This window comes from Triticum dicoccoides, chromosome 5A (genome assembly GCF_002162155.2).
Source record: "Triticum dicoccoides isolate Atlit2015 ecotype Zavitan chromosome 5A, WEW_v2.0, whole genome shotgun sequence".
NCBI classification, from domain to species: domain Eukaryota; kingdom Viridiplantae; phylum Streptophyta; class Magnoliopsida; order Poales; family Poaceae; genus Triticum; species Triticum dicoccoides.
Window position 1 is genome coordinate 596,697,929 of NC_041388.1, and position 22,217 is coordinate 596,720,145.

Sequence of the window (22,217 nt, forward strand, 5' to 3'; positions counted from 1 at the left end):
TCAGATTCATTTATTCAACCAACACAAAGAACTTCAAAGAGTGCCCCAAAGTTTCTACCGGAGAGTCAAGACGAAAACGTGTGCCAACCCCTATGCATAAGTTCACGAGGTCACGGAACTCGCAAGTTGATCACCAAAACATACATCAAGTGGATCACGTGAATATCCCATTGTCACCATAGATAAGCACATGGAAGACATACATCAACTGTTCTCAAATCCTTAAAGACTCAATCCGATAAGATAACTTCAAAGGGAAAACTCAATCCATTACAAGGGAGTAGAGGGGAGAAACATCATAAGATCCAACTATAATAGCAAAGCTCATGATACATCAAGATCGTGCTGAATCAAGAACACGATAGAGAGAAAGATCAAACACATAGTTACTGGTACATACCCTCAGCCCCGAAGGTGAACTACTCCCTCCTCGTCATGGAGAGCGTCGGGATGATGAAGATGGCCACCGGAGAGGGATTCCCCCATCTGGCAGGGTGCCAGAACGGGTCTAGATTGCTTTTTGGTGGCTACAGAGGTTTGCGGCGGCGGAACTCCCGATCTAGGTTATGTTCTGGAAATTTGGATATATATAAGAGGTTTTGGCGTCAGGAACAAGTCAGGAGGGTCTCCGAGGCGGCCACGAGATAGGGGAGTGCGCCCAGGGGGTAGGGCACGCCCCCACCCTCGCGGTGGCCTCGGGACTCTTCTGGCCCATCGCCGGTACTCCGTGGGTTTTTTCTGGTCCAAAAATAATCTCCGTGAAGTCAATTGGACTCCGTTTGGTTTTCTTTTTCTGTAAAACTCAAAAACAAGGAAAAACAGAAACTGGCACTAGGATCTAGGTTAATAGGTTAGTCCCAAAAATCATATAAAATATCATATAAATGCATATAAAACATCCTAGATGGATAATATAATAGCATGAAACAATAAAAAATTATAGATACGTTGGAGACGTATCACTCTGTTAGAGTGGCCTTTGTTATGAAAATCGGGGCGATAGGGCGGCTACTAGAATTGCTCTAAGCATGCCTAAGTGTCCTGTCTTCAGATCGAATGCGCCCCACGTTGTGCGCCACATCACTCGGAACAACCAGTCATGCTCAAAGTTGTACTAACGTGCACTCGCCTGAAAAGTTTATGTATGAAGTGTTCAGCTTGTGCCGGTTTGTGTACTACTCTCATCGTCTCATAATATAAGAGCGTTTTTGCTTATAAAAAACATTCTTAGATTACGGGACAGAGGGAGTACTAAATTGCATCCGGGATAGGTTTTTGTTTGCGCTGTGTTATCTTCCTAGTGAATGCAAGTTTTACTGCCCAAAAACAAAAATAATTTTCAGGAGACGTACATATGGCTAAAGTGAGAAAAAAGGAATGCCCAAAACAGTGTCTTCCTTCCCGCTTTCTCCTTCACTCTCTTGATTCTTTAACGTTAGGTTCCATGGCCGCCGATCGATAACTTTTATTATGTTTCCCAAGGGTAGTTTCCATAGCTGTGTCCTATTGCGCTTTTTTTTTCGCGAGGCAGACAGGGAGTGCCCTCTTGCTAATGGTTTTGATCTCACCTGATTCTTGCGGTTTGAATACTGCGTGCGCTTATTCCTAGTTATTCTCCATATTTTTTTTCTTTATTTTCTACTATCAGTAGTACTGTATGTGCAAGAGTGCAAGAGGTTGATTGGTGGAATGGTCGTCGTCTGCTGGTCAGTCGCTCACTCCCACTCACGGCCTCACGGGACTCAACTATTCCCTCCATTTTTTTAGTCGGCATCTAAGATTTAATCAAAATCAAGCTTTGTAAAGTTTGACTATCTTTATATTAAAAAAGGGCCGCGCTAACTGCCACACTTGTGGCAGGAAGGGAGACGCACCACACGTCTTTAATGTAAACAGATTGCCACGTCATCGCATGCATGCATGTAGGAATATTTTTGGATTTTCAGTTTTTAAAATGTTGTATCTCCTAAATAAAAAAGCGAACTAAAAATCCGTTTTCATCATTAAATCCGTCTCGACGAGATCTTCAAAATTAGATCCCACGTTGATATGTTTTGATGAAAAAAAATTTGGATTAAAAGTTACCATGTCTATTGCATATGAATTGCCATGATATTTACATTGAAGTTGCCATGATATGTTTCAGCTATTTTCTTCTGCATTTAAAAGTAAATTTTGACATTTATAAAACGGGCAATTAAGAAACTAGACTTGCCATGAACCATAAACTAAAATTGCCATGATACATGCACGTAAAATTGCCATGGTTCATACAAAAAATAATTTTCATGGTTAATGTACTGGAGTTGTCATCATCAAAATACTAAAATTGCCACGATCTATAAACTAAAATTGCCACATGGCAACTTTAATTTAAGCCCTATGGCAACTGCAGTGTAAACATCGTGGCAACTTCTGGCAAAAATAAAATTCGTCAAAACATATCAACATGGGGTCTAATTTTGAAGATCTCGTCGAGACGGATTTAATGATGAAAACGGATTTTTAGTTCGCTTTTTTATTTAGGAGATACAACATTTTTAAGCCGAAAACCAAAAAAAATTCTGCTGATGTCATCTATTCATATGTGGCAAAATGAGTGGTGATGGAGGCGTGTGGGCGATGTGCAAACGCCCACACGTATGGGCGTTAACATTTCCGTTAAAAAATATAAACATTCATAATATGAAATCAATATTATAAGATACACCATGAAACGTATTTTCATACTATATAGTTTTAGTATTGTAAATGTTCATATATTTTTATATAAATTTGGTCAAATTTTGTGTAGTTTGACTTTGATCAAATCTTATACGCGGAGTAAAAAGAAACGGAGCAAGTAATAGGAATAACACCATCTCCAATCATCAGCCGACATCTGTCTCAAGCATCTGAACTGAGTTCTCTCTCTCGATTGTGATCTCGACGCTCCCCACTTCGACCGCCACACAAGAGCTATCCGCGAGGCTCCGGACGCGATATCCATCCCACCGACCGGCATGGCCGGCTCCGCGCCTCACGTCATGGTGCTGCCGTTCCCGGCGCAGGGCCACGTCACCCCGCTCATGGAGCTGTCGCACCGCCTCGTCGACCACGGCTTCCAGGTCACCTTCGTCTGCACCGACCCCATCCACAAGCTCCTTCTTGACGCCCTGCAAAGCAACGCCGACGGCGACAACGGCGGCGGCGAGGCGCTGGACGGGATCCGCCTGGTCTCCATACCGGACGGCCTGGCCGACGGCGACGACCGGAGGGACCTCTGCAAGTTTCTGGACGGGATCTCGCGGTGCATACCAGGCTATGTCGAGCAGCTTATCAGGGAGACCAAGGTGCGGTGGCTCGTCGGCGACGCCAACATGAGGCTGTGCTTCGAGGTTGCCAAGAAGCTCGGCGTCCGGGTCGCCTGCGTCTTCCCGGCGTCCGCGGCGGGCCTTGGGACGTTGCTCCGGCTTCCCCAGCTGATAGAGGACGGCTTCTTCGACGACAAGGGTACCAAAGATCCATCCATCTTGGCATCTTGCACTGCCTGTGTGCGATTACTGTTTTGTTAACACACCTAAAGTTCTGAACAGAGGATTGCCATTTTCTTCTGGAGAGAAGAAGCACTGGACTGAATTATTTCTTCTCTGAATAAACGCAGGCTTCCCGAAACGACGAGGCGCGTTCGAGATCGCCCCCAACATGCCGCCGATGTACACGTCGCACATGCCCTGGAGCATCGACGGCGCCGCCGAGGGGCAGGAGGTATCCTTCCGGCTGGTGTCCCGGAACACCCAGGCGACCAGCCTAGCCGAGATCATCGTGTGCAACTCGTTCCTCGACGCCGAGGCCGCGGCGTTCGAGCGGTTTCCCAACATAGTGCCCATCGGCCCGCTGTCCGCCGATCAGGAGTTCCGGAAGCCCGTCGGGCAGTTCTTGGCGGAGGACGCGGGGTGCCTGAAGTGGCTCGACGCCCACCCCGACGGCTCCGTCGTGTACGTGGCGTTCGGCAGCTTCACCATCTTTGACCCGCGGCAGTTCCGCGAGCTCGGCGAGGGGCTGGAGCTCACCGGCCGGCCGTTCTTGTGGGTGGTGCGCCCGGACTTCACGACCGGCGGCCTGAGCAAGGCGTGGTTCGACGAGTTCACGCACCGCGTCGCCGTCAACGGCAGGGGCATCATCGTTAGCTGGTGTCCCCAGCAGCAGGTATCATATATTATCATCAACTTACCTAGCTCTCACGCTATGTTTAATCGGTGCGCCTCAGACCTCAGTGCATTTTGTAAGCGTCAGATCGTGAACGCAAACTTTTTAAAATTCGTTTTCAACGTGCAGGTCCTCGCGCACCGCGCGGTGGCGTGCTTCGTGTCGCACTGCGGTTGGAACTCGACGATGGAGGGGGTCAGAAATGGCGTGCCGATCCTGTGCTAGCCCTACTTCGTCGACCAGTTCGCGAACCGGAGCTACATCTGCGATATCTGGAGGACCGGACTGGCCGTGACTCCCGGTGAAGATGGTGTCGTGATGAAGGAGGAGGTGGCCGTCAAATTGGGACAGGTTATCGGTGACGAGGGAATTGCGGAGAGGGCAGGTATGCTCAGGGATGCAGCTCGCAAGTGCCTCGGAAAGGGGGACTCCTCGTATGAGAATTTGAAGAGATTTGTGGATCTTCTAAGCGAATGAGGGGGCACTTTTTCCTACATCCTGTGACGGTCGCTACGATTTGTTTATCCAAGGGAGTTTAAATCGTGGGAAGCTAGTGTTAAGGAGTGTAGTTAATTTAGAGTTGCGTAGACAAATACTCCCCCGTCCCATAATATAAGAGCGTTTTTGATAGAATGAAGGGAGTATATGTATTTATAGCATGATTTTCACTCGTTGTATGTTGTTTTTGTCAAAAAGTTGTGTAATCATTGGACCGCATAGCTACATTTTGTATTGATTTTGTACGTATATTATGAAGAATGTTGTTGCAACGTACCCGTTTCGGTTTCTACTCCTATAGGAGCACGTGCTATTAGCTTGTTTTGAGGCACTGATAAAATGTGAAGGAGCTTATTTGAAGGCATGGATAAATTTTGAAAATTCATGAAAACAATCACGGCGTGCATGGGATTGGGATCATGACCTCCAATTCTCAAGACTTCAAACTTTTTTCAGCCCATTGCTAAGCCTTTATAGTCTACCTATGAGGCTATGAGGTTATGAGGCAGAAGCTACTGTTTGTAGTCTGAAAGCAAAGGAGAAGATGTATAGAAATACTAGAAGTAGGATGTAATCATGCTCCTAGTAAAAAATACCTTGGTGGAAACCATGTTAGATTAGAAGTTTCTAAAAATTATTGAAAAATTAAAATATATTGGGGACCTGATGTTCTATAAAAAACAAATCTATTTGGAGATATGAAAAAAACCAAATCTAGAAATGAATAATGACGACAACGCCAATATTTTGTTTTCAAACTGCCTAGCGATATGGCTCTCCTCTCCCCTTCCCCCTCCCCTTCCCACGTCCCCTCCTCGCCGCCCCGGCTTTGCTCCGCCCACTATGGGCTCGCCAGTCCCCTCCCTTGCCTCCTCCTCTCCTTTGACCTCCTCTCTCCCCTCGCATGGATGCGTGGCTCGCGTCCCGGCGCCCCCTCCCCTTGGCTCCTCCTCAAACCTCTTTGGGTGCTAAACACTAAAACTGAAACCCCTAAAAAATCAAAACACTAAAATTGAAAGAATAGAAAATATAATTGACAATAAACATTGACGAATTGTCTACATACGTGCAAATTTTCGTAAGATCAATGATATGTGCCGGTCATCCAGCCCAAACCTGGCGCCACTCGCCTCGCGCATCGTTGAATGCGGTCGTACCCGCCCATCAGATCCTGAAAGACCCTCCCCCCGCGTGCGCGGAAGTGGATCCTCTAACATGAGGGGGGAAGTCACCTAAGCTACGGTGCAGACTAGTGTAAAACAGAGAAGGAAAGTTACGTGCACAGTAGTCAAACTATATGTATCTACTATAGCAAGTACTGTACAGAGTTACTGTTGATATAATAAATTTTAAATTAATTTTATTGCACAATTTTTTTTGTTTGTATGCCATTTTTGTAAAGGTATAAAGTAGGTTTGTACCCCCTCTGTAAATTAATGTAAGAGCGTTTAGATAACTAAAATAGTGATCTAAACACTTTTATATTAATTTATAAAGGAAGTAATTTGCAAATTAATTGAAGTCATTTTAGTCTTAATCATATGGAAGTGAAGAAGGAAAGTTAGGGAAGTGTAGCTTAGGTGACTTCCCTCCGCGGGTCAACATTCTTCTCCCCCTCTCTCTAGTTCTAGTTGTTTTCAATTAGAGCTATTAATGGCGACTGTTTTTGATCTTATGCTAACTTGAACTGACAATTATGCCCATCCACCACGTGATCCAAATATGGCAAAAGTTGTTGGCACCTTCTGTCGGTGTACTAGAATAGGGGTACCCTAGTACCCCGAACTTGTGCATGGGCAGTTGCAGCACCCCGCGGCAAAGGCTTGCCGGGCAACGCCAAGATCCCCCAAGGTTTCCTTGGAGCCATCCAAGAACAAAGTATTTAAGCTAAGGAGACAAGACCCCGGCAAAAGGAGCTTGCCGGGAAGGCCAACCAAGGCGCTCCAAGGAACTTGCCACGACGCGCCACGCGCTCCGGCAAGGCAACAAGGCCCCAGCAAGAGGAGCTTGCCGGGAAGACTAACCAAGATACCTCGAAGTCCGGTGAGCGACAAGCCTCCGGGCCCGACAAGATAGCAGCAGCAGCAAGGCGCTTGCCGCGGCAGGCGGCCACTCTGTGCCCACGCTCCAGCGCATCCACCAACGTGTCGTTCTGGAGGCCTCTCCAGACGCGCGTGGCGGGAGGCTGTGCAGCCAGCGGTGCACTGTGGCATGCGAAGCTGACAGGATCACCATCGTGGCGAACGGTGGCGCCCTTAACGGTCCCTTTCTGCACTGTTTGGGCGACTCAGACGGGCATTAAATGCCCTTGTCCCCTGCCGTCAGGGTTAGGTAGGGTGCACTGTACAAGCTACTGTATCAACTACTTCGCTTTTTACGCTTTTACCCTCCTCTGCGTTGCCACCTGTCGGTGACCCCTTTAGCGTATAAAAGGAGGCCCATGCGCAACGTAGAGGGGGTTCGGAGTTTCGAAGGTTCAGACAGTTTGCTTCGATCCATTTGTAAACCAGAGAACATCACACTCTTGGGCCCGAGAGCAAGAACACCAGATAATACAACCAGACAAGCAGCAGTAGGAGTGTTATCTCTCCGGAGAGCTCCGAAGCTGGGTAAACCGCTCGTGTGCCTCGCCTCGATCTGCTCTTCGTGCGACCTCCGCCCCCCGCCGAACCGAAAGGGCCCGGTCCGCCGGCCCCATAGGTGTTCGTGGATCAGCTTTCCCACGACATCTTTGGCGCGCCAGGTAGGGGAGCGTCGAGATTGTGTGAACCTGATCCGATGTTCACACGAGCTAGATCTTCATCCCTTCATCAACATGCCACCGAAGAAGAAGGCTTCGGAGGCAGCAGTTCCGTCCGCGTCGATTCCACCGCCACCGGAGCAAACGGGTGGTGGAGTGGACGCGGGCGGAAGAACAGGCGTCGATGAGGGTGCTCACAGTACTGCCAAGTCCAAGGACAAGGAAGCACAGACCTCGGCGTCCGTACGCGCACCGCACCCGTTTCAGGAGGCGCGGGACCAACAGCATCATGGTGTTCGCAGCGCCATACGTCCGCTGGGCCAAGATCAAGCTGGTGGATCTCGGGACGCTCAAGACCAGCATGCACGCCAGCATGCTGGCACGAGCAGGGCACGGTTGCCTGGACGGGATACTGCTCCTTCTAACATAGTTAGAAGTTCGAGCACGTCCCGCTCCTCGCGCCGTCCGCCACTGCCATCCACCACTCCAGCAGAAGCTTTGGCGCGAGCTCAACTTCTCCTAGATTACCCTCTGACGTCGGACAAGATCGACGAATGGAGGGCCACCATTCAGAGTCTCATCGGCTACGCCAACGGCGATACTCCACGGCGGCCGAGCGCGTCGCCGCCGCGGCAGGGTTGCAGGACGCGAGCCTGTGGCGACGAAACGGGCGGAGGTGCAACTACCATGCAATCACCGCCCCGAAGGCCAAGATCGCCGACTCGCCGGATCCACCTCGACAGCGACTCCACTGCATCATCGGATCCACGAGCTCGTCGCGATCAGCGCCAAGTTCTTCATGATCGACAACAAGAAGACGCTCGAACCCGCATCGAGCGCCAAAGAGAAGCGCGACGTCAATCCGACAAGCGCGCTGGGCCCTCTGTTGACATGCATGCGCCAGGGGAACCGGCGATCTGCCGTACGCGGTAGGTTGTCCCGCGTTCACTCGCGAGCTGCGGCAAGTCCAGTGGCCCAGCACAAAGAACTTCAAGCCAGACGTACCGGAGAAGTACGACGGCAAGACGCATCCGTCAGAGTTCCTCAGCATCTACACCATCGTGGTACAGGCTACCGGGAGACGAGATGACAAGATCCTTGCCAACTACTTCCCACTGGTGCTCAAGCCCAACGTCAGATCCTGGCTCATGCACTTGACGGACAACTCCATATCCTCTTGGGCTGATCTGTGCCATCAGTTTGTCGGCGCCTTTACAGGCGGACACAAGCCTCATGGCCAGGAGAGTGATCTTCATCTGCTCGCCCAGAAGGAAGGAGAGCCCCTACGCAAGTACATTCAAAGATTCAGTAGTGTGCAGCACAACATCCCGGACGTCCACCCTACCGCGGTGATCAGCGCGTTCCATCAGAACGTGCGGAACCGCAGGATGCGGGAGGAAATGGCGATGTGCAAGATCAGGGACGTCAGTGAGTTATATGCACTGGCCGACAAGTGTGTGCGTGCTGAGGAAGGGAGGAGACTTCCCGGAGAAAATATAGGAGCGGGAGGATCTGACAGCGAAGATGCTGCCCCGACAAGGAAAAACCGGCGGCGGAACAACAGAAGGAGGAAAGGCAAAGAAGTGCTAGTTGTTGAGCAGTCCGACAATGGTGGCGGCGCCAAGGAAGCCAAAGCTGGTGACTCCGGCAAGGAGGTTGCCGCGGAGGTGGCGGTCGTCGACAAGCAGGACGGCACCAACAAGCAGTATTGCAAGATTCACCGCACCAAGGGCCATGATCTTCAGAACTGTAAGAGAGTCGAGTAGCTTGTTGAGCAACAGAAAGCTGAATACGAGCGGCGCGACAAAGAGAAGGCCCAGGAAGGAGCTGGTGGATCCAGCAAGAAACATCCCGGTCGAGGAGGACGCCGCGGCAAGGCCAAACAGCGGCAAGGAGATAGACCTCCCCGTGGCCGCGACAAGGATGAAGATGATAACGAAGATGAAGATATGGATGATGAGGAGACTGATGAGCAGGAGTTCCAGAAAGCCACAGAGGTCCTGTGCGTTGACGGTGGTGCTTCTCTGCATGCCTCGCACCGCCAGCTCAAGCAGTGGGTGCGGGAAGTTAATGCAGCAGAACCACCCATCGAGTCACGCAAGCCTCTGAAATGGTCCAGCATGCCTATCATCTTTGATATTGAGGACCACCCTGATCGCATAACTGCGGTCGGGTGCTTGCCGATGTTGGTTTCACCAACAATCCGCAACCTCAAGGTCACTAAGATGCTAGTTGACGGCGGGGCCGGCTTGAACCTGATCTCCTCCGCGGTGCTCCAGAAGCTCCAGATCCCTGACAGCAAGCTCGAAGAGACCGGCACATTTCAAGGAATTAACCCGGGAAGGAGCAAGCCAAAGGGAAAGATCACGTTACCGGTAACATTTGGCAGTGAGCTGAACTTCAGGACTGAGAGGGTCACGTTTGACGTTGCCGACTTTCCATTACCTTACAATGGAATCCTTGGCCGTCCAGCACTCGCCAAGTTCATGGCAGCCTCTCACTATGCGTACAACGTACTGAAAATGCCAGGCCCAATAAGTGTCATCTCTGTCCCTGACGACAAGAAGGATGCTCTTATCTGCGCCGACAAGATCTACCGGGAAGCAGCAGCCGCAGCAGAACACAAGACCCTTGCCGCTGGAGCTCCCGGGGAGAAGAAGAAGACCAAGTCCGGCAAGAGCTCTGATGCCCACTCCGGCAAGCGCACCTCTTCGGAGTGCTGCGCTACCGTCGAGGACGCACCATCGAGCTCCACCGGCAAGTGTAAGAAGGCGATGACCAAGTCCGGCAAGAGCTCTGATGCCCACTCCGGCAAGCGCACCTCTTCAGAGTGCTGCGCTACCGTCGAGGACGCACCATCGAGCTCCACCGGCAAGTGTAAGAAGGCAATGGCAGCTCCACCTGAGACCAAGAAGGTGTCCGCCAAGGAGGATGGCACTGGTGGTACCTTCACCATCAGCGCCACTCTTGACCCCAAATAGGAAAACGCGCTCGTTGCTTTCCTGCGGGCGAATGTCGACGTGTTTGCATGGCAACCGTCTGATATCCCCGGTGTTCCCAGGAAAGTAATTGAGCACCACCTTGCCGTCTGTCCTCATGCGCGGCCCGTCAAGCAGAGAGTCAGGAAGCAGGTAGTGGAGCGCCAAGAATTCATAGCAGAAGAAATCAAGAAGTTGGAAGCAGCAGGCCTTGTCAGAGGAGTGCTCCATCCCACGTGGTTGGCCAATCCTGTTGTTGTGCGCAAGGCTAACGGGAAATGGAGACTTTGTATTGACTTCACAGATGTTAATAAAGCTTGTCCCAAAGACCCATTTCCCTTGCCGCGTATTGACCAGATTGTTGACTCCACAGCCGGATGTGATTTGCTTTCATTTCTTGATGCATACTCGGGATACCATCAGATCTTCATGGCAGAAGAAGATGAAGAGAAAACCGCATTTATCACCCCGTGTGGCACGTACTGCTTCGTACGGATGCCTTTCGGTTTGAAGAATGCTGGTTCAACATTCGCAAGGGTAGTCCACCACGCTTTTGAACCGCAGATGCACAGAAATGTGGAAGCCTACATGGATGACATAGTGGTCAAGAGCAAGAACAGGGCGACCCTAATCCAAGATTTAGACGAAACATTTGCAAACCTGCACAAGATCAACCTCAAGCTTAACCCCGAGAAGTGCGTGTTTGGAGTCCCCTCCGGCAAGCTTCTCGGGTTCTTCGTGTCTCAGCGGGGAATTGAAGCCAATCCTGACAAGATCAAGGCCATTGAGCAGATGGAAGCACCAAAGCGCGTCAAGGATGTACGAAGGCTTGCCGGTTGCGTGGCTGCTCTCAGCAGGTTTATCTCTAGATCTGCTGAGCGCGCCCTGCCATTTTTCAAAATTTTGAAAAAGGTAGGTCCAATGAAATGGACTCCGGAGGCGGAGGCTGTGCTGCAGGACTTGAAAAGATACCTGTCCTCCACTCCAACACTTGTCGCACCTAAGCCGCAAGAGAAGTTGCTGCTGTATATAGCGGCAACCAATCAAGTGGTTAGTGCTGCGTTAGTGGCGGAGAGAGAGGCAGATGATGAGCCGGCAACCATGGCAGATGCATCCAGCGACAAGCAGGGGGCTTCACCGACAAGCTCTGGTCTCGACAAGGATAGATCTGCGCAGGAGCACGACAAGATACAGAAGAGAATGGTGCAGCGTCCAGTTTACTTTGTCAGTTCCCTTCTACAAGGGGCTAGGTCAAGGTACTCTGGCGTGCAGAAACTGCTTTTCGGCCTTCTCATGGCCTCGAGAAAGCTGCGCCATTACTTCCAAGCACATGAGATCACAGTCGTCACTCGCTTTCTGCTGAAGAGGATACTGCAAAATCCAGAAGCAACGGGAAGGATTGTCGAGTGGGCGCTGGAACTGTCAAGCTTTGGCCTCAAGTTTGAGAGCACCTCAACTATCCAAAGCAGAGCGTTGGCAGAGTTCATAGCAGAGTGGACGCCAACACCAGATGAAGAAATTTCAGAAACGAGCATCCCCGTCAAAGAGGCAAGCAAAGAATGGCTGATGTACTTTGATGGTGCCTTCTCGCTGCAAGGCGCCGGTGCGGGCGTGCTGCTTGTCGCACCCACCGGAGAGCACCTCAAGTACGTAGTCCAGATGCACTTTCCCAAAGAGCAAGCAACCAACAATACTGCAGAGTATGAAGGATTGCTTGCCGGTCTCAAAATCGCAGCAGACCTTGGGATCAAGAAGCTCATTGTGAGGGGTGACTCACAGCTTGTCGTCCGACAAGTAAACAAGAGCTACCAGAGTCCATTGATGGAAGCCTATGTTGATGAAGTGAGGAAGCTAGAAGAGCATTTTGACGGCCTACAGATGGAGCATATCCCAAGAGTTCAGAATGACATTGCTGATGGCTTGTCAAAGTGCGCCGCACTAAAGTTACCTGTGGAACCAGGAATCTTTGTGCTCAAGTTGACTCAACCATCCGTAACACCATCAACTGGACAAAGCAAGAAGAGGAAGTTGATTTCTGATGACTACTTTCCGCAGAGCTCCCCGAAGCCGCCGCCAAGAAAGTCCCCAAAATCAACACCAAGGATGCTGAGGGGCAGTCTGCTCCGGCAAGCCTTATGGTTTGTTCCGTTGAAGCAGACGCTCCCAACAAGTTTTGCTCCGGCAAGCTTGCCGGGGAACATCAAGCTCCGGCAGGGCCGCAAGTCCTTGCCGTAGAAGCGGATGTTCCCGCAGCAGCAGATGTGCCTTTAGTCCTTGTTGTCGAGCCGCAAGCTCCAGCATGGGCACAACAGATTGTCCATTTCCTTCAGACAGGAGAACTTCCCGAAGAGCAAGAAGAAGCGGAAAGAGTAGCCCGGCAGTCAAGTATGTACCAGTTTGTCGATAGCATACTGTACAGAAGAAGACTCAACGGTGTGAAATTGAAGTGTATTCGCTGGGAAGATGGACAAAAGCTGTTGGCAGAGATACATGGAGGCATATGTGGCCACCACATTGGCGCAAGAGCACTTGCCGGCAAAGCTTTCCGGCAAGGTTTCTTTTGGCCGACAGCCCTCTAGGATGCAACTGCACAAGTAACCAAGTGTGAAGCGTGCCAGTTCCACTCCAAACAGATACACCAGCCAGCTCAAACTCTCCAGACGATCCCTTTATCCTGGCCATTTTCGGTCTGGGGGCTCGATATCCTCGGCCCCTTCCCCCGAGCTGTCGGGGGCTTTGAGTACTTGTACGTTGCAATCGACAAGTTCACAAAGTGGCCGGAAGTGCAGCCAGTGAGGAAGGTGACAGCACAGTCAGCAGTCAAGTTCTTCAGGTCAATTGTTTGCCGATTCGGGATCCCTAACATGATCATAACCGACAACGGCACACAATTTACGAGCCGCACCTTCATGCAGTACGTCCAAGACCTTGGCGCCAAGATCTGCTTCGCTTCTGTTGCTCATCCGAGAAGCAACGGTCAAGCAGAGAGGGCAAATGCTGAAGTGATGCGCGGGCTCAAGACCAGAACTTTCGACAGGCTGCACAGGTGCGGAAGGAACTGGATCGAGGAGCTGCCGGTGGTTCTTTGGTCGATCAGAACGACGCCAAATCGAGCCACTGGCCAGACACCTTTCGCTCTAGTCTATGGAGCAGAGGCAGTTCTCCCCACGGAACTCGTATACGGATCACCTCGAGTGCTCGCTTATGATGAGCTTGAGCAAGAACAGCTGCGGCAAGACGACGCGCTGCTCCTTGAGGAAGATCGTCTTCAGGCTGTTGTACGAGCTGCTCGATACCAGCAAGCTTTGCGCCGCTATCATAGCCGCAAAGTTAAAGGCAGAAGCTTCGAGGAAGGCGACCTTGTTCTTCGGCGCGTTCAGTCCGCCAAGAATTCCAACAAGTTGACGCCGAAGTGGGAAGGCCCTTATCGGGTGAGACGAGTCACAAGGCCTGGCGCTGTCCGCCTTGACACCGAAGATGGCATTCCGGTGAGCAACTCCTGGAACATAGAACATCTTCGTAAGTTTTTCCCATAAGGCGCGGTTGCCGAAACCCATTCCGGCAACCACCTTTTGTACAAGTCTTGCCGCTGTTGCATGTAATCCTTTGTACAAAGCCGGGCGCAGACCCCGTGCATAAGTAATACCCCATGTGCTCCGCACAGCTTGTCCATTTCATGCGTTAGTTCTTTTCTTGCATGCAATTGTCTGACACTTTGTGCAGCACTGACATCCGGTAAGCAACAACGAGCCGAAGAGCTCCATATTATTATTTTCTCTTCTTTCTTCTTTTTCAACAAAGGAAAAGAAGGTTCCCTCGCACACAAGTTTGCCAGGGGGGAAGGAGAAGATTGTGGTGTGGACCAGGCGTCGTTCAAGCAAAGTTTTGCCTTGCCGGGAAGCAAACGACAGAAAAGCTAAGTTGCCAAAGTTTGAGCAATCAGTTTTTAAATTTTTTTTGAGTTATCTTCCTCGAACGACCCTGCTTTGTATGGAAAACCTGTGCACGGAGGAACCAACTCGTGGCTAGTTGCGCCCTTACTTTGTTTCGAGTCCGCTCAACAGCTTAAGCGTGCTGCATCTAGTCGCGACAAGGTTTTTTGTCGGAAGCAGCGCCGCCAGCAGGCTGCTGAAGTTCCGCACTCAGCGCTCGCGGCTCGGGCGCCTGCGCCGACAAGTTCCCTAGAAGCGTAGGGTAAAAACATACAAAGGAAGGAATCTAGTAGAGGAAATTAACATTGCGATTGATAACAGAAATAAAGTTATATTACAAGATAACTTGTCGCAGCTCTAACAGACTGTTTTCGTAACAAGATTAGCAGCGACAAGGGAAAAGAAGAAATGGGCGGCCTAATCTACGCGTCCGCCCTCGACTCTCTTGATCTCGCTCACCTTGTCCACAATGGGTGCGACAAGGGCCTTGAGTGCATCCAGATCGGCATCAGGCGGCAAGGATTTGAGGACGTTGGTGAAGCTGAGGCCTGGATTGCGGAAGGCTACCTTCATCAGCACCTTCTGGAGAACCCCGGTGCAGATTTTGCGCGACTCGTCGGCCAGCTGCTTCGGGATCCTCTCCCGGAGCCGCTGGAGTGCCGTCGCCACGCCCTTGAAGAACAGGCTGAGCTTGGCGCTGGGTTGAAGACTCTCGTTGGAAGGATACCCAAAGTCCTCCATCCCCAGCTGCGCCAGCTCCTCGTTGATGACTGCGGCAATGTTCACCAGACCCTCGGTCCAGTGCTCCACTGTGTCTCTGAACGAGTTCTGGGTAACTGCGATGCTCTCCAGCAGCGCCGCGTCAGCCTTGACCTTCTCCGACAAGGTCTTCTCCCGCTCCTTGGCGGCCTCCAGCGTCTGCGTCAGCGTGGCCAGCTTCAGCTCCAGGTCTGCTTTGGAATTCTTGGCGGCGCTGAGCTCCTTGCCCCTCTCAGCGAGAAGGCCTTGCAGCTCACCGCGGGCGGCAGCATTCTTCTCACGCTCACGATTGAGCGCGGCAAGCTCCTCTCCGCTCTTCCCAATGTCGGCCTCCAGCTGCGTCACCTTCTCCTCCAGCTCTTTCTTGGCGGCCTCTGCAGTTGCCGCAGCGTCCTTTGCCTCCTTGAGCGCCCCGCCAAGTGCTCGCTCACGCTCGGCGAGCTCTTCCTCGTAGCTGTCGAGGTGGGCCTTCCGCTGCACCAGTTCACCTTCCCGCGCGGACTGCTTCTCGGCGGCCAGCCTTTGCTCCTCCTCAGCTTCGGCCTTCTCGAGAAGGAAGGCCGTGCACTCCTCGTCGACTCGCTCCCGCTCCTGCGCCAGGGACCGGAGAGCTTCTTGATTTTGTCCCGGAGCTCCTCCGCGCGCTTCTCCATGTCCACTCCCGCCTTCGCGACAAGCGCTTCCCGGGAAGCCAGCTTGGCTTGCCGGGTGCGGTAGAGTGACAGCAGCTTCCGCAGCACCTGCTCCTCCTCAGGCTCGCCACTGCTGCTGCTAGGCGTGTCGACCAACGACAGTCCAGCAGAGGCGAGCACCTCCCCGTCAAAAGCTTCCCCCTCGACTGGCGCCCTGGAGCTCGATGCCCAGGGTAACTTGATGAAGATGTCATCGCCGGCCTTCAAATAGGCGCCGGACTGGGGCTCCTCGGAGCCCGGCTCTGCAGAAGCGGCAGAGGGATCGGCGGTCGGCGCAGCGCCTGGCGCTCCTGCGGCCTCAGGGTCGTCAATGTGATCGCCCGACCCCTCGCCGGCTTCTGCAACGGCAGCCCTGGCGGCCTCCTCGCCGGCGGTTTCATCAGCACCGGCTCTTTCCTCGCCGGCGCCCTCTGTCTCCATTGGCTCAGTAGTAGAGGGGTCTGAAGAACGAAGAAGGGAGAAAAATCAACCAAAAATCCAAGAAAGGAAAAACAGAAGAAGCAGAACCCAAGGGAAAGTTTCTGGACAAGTGGATTACCTGCGCCAAGATCTTCAGTTACGGCCTCGGTCGCCACAGGATCAGCAGTGACGTCCCTTGCCGGAGAGTCCCCCCTTGCCGGAGAGCGCTCCCTTGCCGGGGACTCCTCCCTTGGCGGCGCAGTCGAAGCAGGTGGCACTTCGGGACCGGCCTCCGGGCGCTCCTGATGAGGCTGCTCTGCTCCTGCACAAGTCAACAAGCAAGATATCAACAAAGGAGAAAGCACTCAAGCGCGCCCGGCAGCAGAAGGTTAAACTATGAACTTACGCTGGGGGCTGCGCTGGGGGCTGCTTTGAGGAGTGATTGACGGGTCCGTCAAGGTGATCTCAGACCCACCCCCTATTGACAAAGTGGGGTCATCTTCGATGATGATCACCGCGGCCTTGGCCCTCTTCGCCGCTCTCTGGGCCAGCGTCCTGAAAAGAAAAGAGTCCAGATTGGAGCAAGTCAGATACAAGATATAAACAACGAGATTGAAGAACTACAAGAGCACCAAAGAAACTCACTTTTCTTCCTCTTCGTCGGAGCTGAGCACGGAAAGATCGAAGTCCGCTCTCCTCCGGTGCGGCGAGGTGGAGGAGTAGGATCCCTTGCCCGCTTGGCGGGGGCAGTGGCAGTGGCCCGGGAAGATCCCGCTCCAGTTGTCGCTGTTGCGTGAGGCGCTCCCGCGGCAACATTACTTGCCGTGGTAGAGCGCGTCCCGCGGCTCGGTAGCTGTGGAGCCGGCTGCCGCCCCGCTGCGTCCCCGGCCCTGCGAAGGCGCCTCCTTGGCGGGGCCGGGGGCTCTGCCTGCGGCAAGTTCTCTAAAGGCTCAACCTCCTCCTCGCCGGCCTCGCTCGGCTCGGCTTCGGAACCGGCAGGCTCCTCCTCGCCCATGAACTCCGCGCGTTCAGCAAGGTTTGCCGCCTCTGCAGCCTCCGCCTCCTCCACAGTAAACCCAAACGCACCCGCGGCAGCTGCGGCCGCAGCCTCTTCCGCCCTAGTAGCGATGAGCTGCAGCTCCTCGTCGGTGGTATCACGGGTGAGGCTCTTCTGCTCGTCAGCGCGGACCGGCACTTCCTCCAAGGTGTCGAAGAACGCTCGCACAATGTCATCCGCAGGCTCTTGCCAAGTTGGGACAATGCCGTGTGAATCGCACAACGGCATCATGGCGCGGATCCGGTCAAGCGAAGAGTTATTGCACAAAGGAACTACGCCCCTCGGTAGTGTGAAGGGGTGCTGGGGGTCGCGTTTGAATAATTTCAAGAGCATTGCGTCCAACTCCAAGACGGTGAAGTTGTAGTTGAGGCCCGGCCGCAGCCTCATGATGTCCGCCGAATTCTTGAATTCCCAGGCGGGCCTCCCCCTCTCCTGCAGGGGGGCAATGCGGCGGCGGAGGAAATCTGCTCCGACAGCACCTACGGTGAGCCCGGCAAGCCTGAGGCGAAGGATCCTAGTGATGGCGATCTTCAGCCTCTCGTCTTCTGGGGCCACATTGCTCCAGTCATTGCCGCACACTATTGGAGTTTGGCGCACGGCGGTGAAGGGCTGCGGATTCTCCTCAACGATCCAGCACCACTCCGCTCTCCACTCCTCCCACTTGCTGCGGAGCTCACCATCCAAGTACGCCTCCTTCTTGCCGACCCTCGAGACCCAAGCAATCCCTCCGGCAAGCGGCTCTCCTCTCTCTACCCGAGGCATGAAGAAGTGGCGGAAAAGAGCAACATTGGGGTGGACTCCGACAAAGTTTTCGCACAAATGTGCGAAAACTGCCATGGTCAGGACAACGTTGGGGGTGAAGTCAAGGAGGCGGAAGCCATATGTATTCATAATATCACAGAAGAACTCCGAGAAGGGTGGGCAGAGCCCGCAATAGAAGAATAGCGGGAAGAACGGGTACCCGTTTGGAGCCAGCTTCGAAGCGGTAGCCGGGAGTACCCTCGTGCGCGGATGCGCACGCGTCTCCGTCGCCCAAAAGAGATAGAAGTACTCCCTCAGCTCCTGCACGCCGAGCTGGGGGGTGAAGATCGCCCGCTCCTTCTGCAGCGCCGCGAGCCGCTGCGCCTCGGCCGACTTCACGCCCTTTCCCTTGTCGGCTTTCGGAGCCATGGCGGAGGTGGTGGGGAAGGTCGTCGGCGTGGTGATGCTGGTGGCAATGGGGGGCGGAGCGCTGCTCTCTCGGCTTCGAGAAGAAGGGGGGAGCGGCGGAGTTTGTGAAGAAGGAGTAGCAGCAACCAGCGAGGGGGAACGAACTGCCTCTGTTTCCTCTGCTTATAAAGAGGGGCGGGGCGGACGTTTCGTCCTTCCTAATAAACAACCACCCACGATCTCTCCCACGATGCCGCATTCAACGCATGCCGTTATGGGAGAGCGCGATGGATACGGAACAAGATTTGGCGTGGCCCAGCCCGCGTGTGCCCGTGCCTGTCTTGGGCCTGGCCCAACAGCGCTCGGCACCGTGTCTGGCCCAGGCCCGGGGGCTCCTGTCGGTGTACTAGAATAGGGGTACCCTAGTACCCCGAACTTGTGCACGGGCAGTTGCAGCACCCCGCGGCAAAGGCTTGCCGGGCGAACGCCAAGATCCCCCAAGGTTCCCTTGGAGCCATCCAAGAACAAAGTATTTAAGCTAAGGAGACAAGACCCCGGCAAGAGGAGCTTGCCGGGAAGGCCAACCAAGGCGCTCCAAGGAACTTGCCGCGACGCGCCACGCGCTCCGGCAAGGCAACAAGGCCCCAGCAAGAGGAGCTTGCCGGGAAGACTAACCAAGGTACCTCGAAGTCCGGTGAGCGACAAGCCTCCGGGCCCGACAAGATAGCAGCAGCAGCAAGGCGCTTGCCGCGGCAGGCGGCCACTCTGTGCCCACGCTCCAGCGCATCCACCAACGTGTCGTTCTGGAGGCCTCTCCAGACGCGCGTGGCGGGAGGCTGTGCAGCCAGCGGTGCACTGTGGCATGCGAAGCTGACAAGATAACCATCGTGGCGAACGGTGGCACCCTTAACGGTCCCTTTCTGCACTGTTTGGGCGACTCAGACGGGCATTAAATGCCCTTGTCCCCTGCCGTCAGGGTTAGGTAGGGTGCACTGTACAAGCTACTGTATCAACTACTTCGCTTTTTACGTTTTTACCCTCCTCTGCGTTGCCACCTGTCGGTGACCCCTTTAGCGTATAAAAGGAGGCCCATGCGCAACGTAGAGGGGGTTCGGAGTTTCGAAGGTTCGGACAGTTTGCTTCGATCCATTTGTAAACCAGAGAACATCACACTCTCGGGCCCGAGAGCAAGAACAACAGATAATACAACCAGACAAGCAGCAGTAGGAGTGTTATCTCTCCGGAGAGCTCCGAAGCTGGATAAACCGCTCGTGTGCCTCGCCTCGATCTGCTCTTCGTGCGACCTCCGCCCCCCGCCGAACCGAAAGGGGCCGATCCGCCGGCCCCATAGGTGTTCGTGGATCAGCTTTCGCACGACACCTTCCATCGGCAATTTCAGTTCGCTATCTCTATCTACAAAGCAGTGGCGAATTACAAAACTTCCATATCGATCCCAAGCTGTCGTGCAGACAGCGCCATACGCACAAGCTACCATACTTATATTCCATGTAGCACATGCGAACTAGTAGAAAAAGCTCGGTGGTCGTGATCCTCCTTTCCGAATAAAAAGTAGTAGTACAACCTTGCAAGCTGGGTAGTAGCCAGTAGGTCTCGCATCCATGGCTGCCCCTCCTAGTCCTCGGCCTCCTGTCATGGTGCTTCCCTTCCCTGCGCAGGGCCATGTCATGCCCCTCATGGAGCTCTCCCATCGGCTCGTCGGCCACGGGCTCGAGGTGGACTTCGTGAACACGCACTACAACCACGACCGCGCCCTCAAGGCCATGGCCGCCGAGAGAGGAACCGTTGACCCCGACGGCATCCACATGGTCTCGCTCCCTGACGGTATGGGACCCGACGGCGACCGCACCGATATCGCCTTGCTGGGCAGCGGCTTGCCGGCGGCCATGCTCGGACCCCTGAAGGAGATGATCAGGTCCAAGAAGATCAAGTGGGTGATCGCCGATGTGTCCATGTGCTGGGCGATGGAGCTGGCCGCCACGGCCGGCGTCCGCGTCGCCCTGTTCTCGACTTTCTCGGCCGCCGTGTTCGCGCTCCGGCTGCACGTGCCCAAGCTGATCGACGATGGCGTGCTCGACGAGTCTGGTAAGAAGAAACCAAATCAAGTAGACCACTGTGCTCTTGCTCTGTGTCGTTTTATCTGACTCAGAGATCGAGTGCGTGTATGAAATGCAGGGAACGTGAGGAGGAACGAGACGATCCAGCTGACCCCCAAGATGCCGCCGATCGAGGCTGCCGAGCTACCATGGGTCTGCCTGAGCAGCTTGCCGGAGAGACGCAGGTTGATGATTCAGATCTTGCTCAAGACCAACCCGGTGATACCGCTGGCCGCCATCGTCATCTGCAACACGTTCGAGGGTATCGAGTCGGAGGCGCTGGATCTCCTCCCCAACGCGCTGCCCGTCGGCCCCCTCGAAGCGCCGGCGGCGTCGAGCTCTGCCGGCCAACTCTGGCCAGAGGACCCCGTCTGCCTCCCCTGGCTCGACGCGCAGGCCCGCGGCTCCGTCATCTACGTGGCGTTCGGGAGCTTCACCGTCTTCGACGCGGTGCGGGTCCAGGAGCTCGCCGACGGGCTGGAGCTCACGGGCCGGCCTTTCCTTTGGGCGGTCCGGCCGAACATCACCGCCGGGATCAGAGAAGAGTGGTTCGACGCGTTCAAGCTCCGCGTGGAGGGCAAGGGGCTGGTGATGGGCTGGGCGCCGCAGCAGCGCGTGCTCTCGCACCCCTCCGTCGCCTGCTTCGTGTCGCACTGCGGGTGGAACTCCACCATGGAAGGCATGCTGCACGGCGTGCCGTTCCTGTGCTGGCCGTACTTCGCCGACCAGTTCGCCAACCAGAGCTACATCTGCAACGTCTGGGGCACCGGCGTCAAGGTCCACGCCGACGAGAGAGGGGCGGTCACCAAGGAGGATATCAAGAACAAAGTCGAGCAGCTGCTAGGCGACGATGGGATAAAGGCAAGGGCAGCTACGTGGAAGGACGCGGCGTCTACGAGCATCGCAGAGGGAGGGTCATCAGATCAGAACCTGCTCAAGCTTGTGAAATTGTTAACACATCAATAGTCTTCAAATAACGTACTAATATTTTCTTCAATAAAGTCCCTAGGTTTTCCGCTCGAGCAAGGTTTAATTCAACGGCTGTGCTAAAGTTGAGGCAAAATGCAAATATGCCAAATCGCAACTGAGGATTTGGATCCAGCAGTTGGTTGAAATCGACTGCAGAAATTTTCATGTAATCGTGCTCTAGGCACTCTCTTATTTCTATGGGAATTATATGTTGTGATAACCAACGTAGCTTGAATATTGAAGAGCTCACTATGCTTGGTCATCAGTTCACCTCGGCAAATACCCGGTAGATTTCTACTTAAATTTGACCTGGTTAAAACACATCTCGCCCCCACGTCACTCCTTGCAGACTCCAGAGAAACACATGCGGACACCAAAACCGCCGTCGCCGGCGGCCCTTCCCTCCATCCACCCCCTGCCCTCGAGGCGGCGGCGGTGGTGCTTGGTGTTAGTGGAGGCTCGTGACGGGACCGATCGAGGCTATGGTGTTGATGTAGAAGCCCTCAATCGATTCCCCTCCGGCGGAGCGCCGGAAAAGGCCCCAAGATGGGATCTCATGGGTACAGAAGGTTGCGACGGTGGAAAAAGGGTTTCGTGGTGCTCCTGGATGTTTTCAGGGTATATGGGTATATATAGGAGGAAGAAGTACGTTGGTGGTGCTGCGAGGGGCCCACGAGGGTGGGGGCGCGCCTACCCCCCTGGGCGCGCCCTCCTGACTCGTGGCCTCCTCGCTTCTTTCTTG

General features: G+C 53.9%; 2 protein-coding genes across 2 annotated transcripts; both read left to right on the top strand.

The window, feature by feature from the left end:
• The first annotated feature begins 2,950 nt into the window (after positions 1–2,950).
• Positions 2,951–4,962, top strand: LOC119303196 (UDP-glycosyltransferase 83A1-like). Its single transcript, XM_037580303.1, has 3 exons — positions 2,951–3,492; positions 3,644–4,188; positions 4,318–4,962. The coding sequence occupies exons 1-3, from the start codon at positions 3,003–3,005 to the stop codon at positions 4,411–4,413; spliced, it is 1,131 nt and encodes a 376-aa protein (XP_037436200.1). The 5' UTR covers positions 2,951–3,002; the 3' UTR covers positions 4,414–4,962.
• A 15,049-nt stretch (positions 4,963–20,011) lies between these two features.
• On the top strand, positions 20,012–21,525 carry LOC119303195 (UDP-glycosyltransferase 83A1-like). Its single transcript, XM_037580301.1, has 2 exons — positions 20,012–20,495; positions 20,586–21,525. The coding sequence occupies exons 1-2, from the start codon at positions 20,012–20,014 to the stop codon at positions 21,470–21,472; spliced, it is 1,371 nt and encodes a 456-aa protein (XP_037436198.1). The 3' UTR covers positions 21,473–21,525.
• Positions 21,526–22,217: the final 692 nt, after the last annotated feature.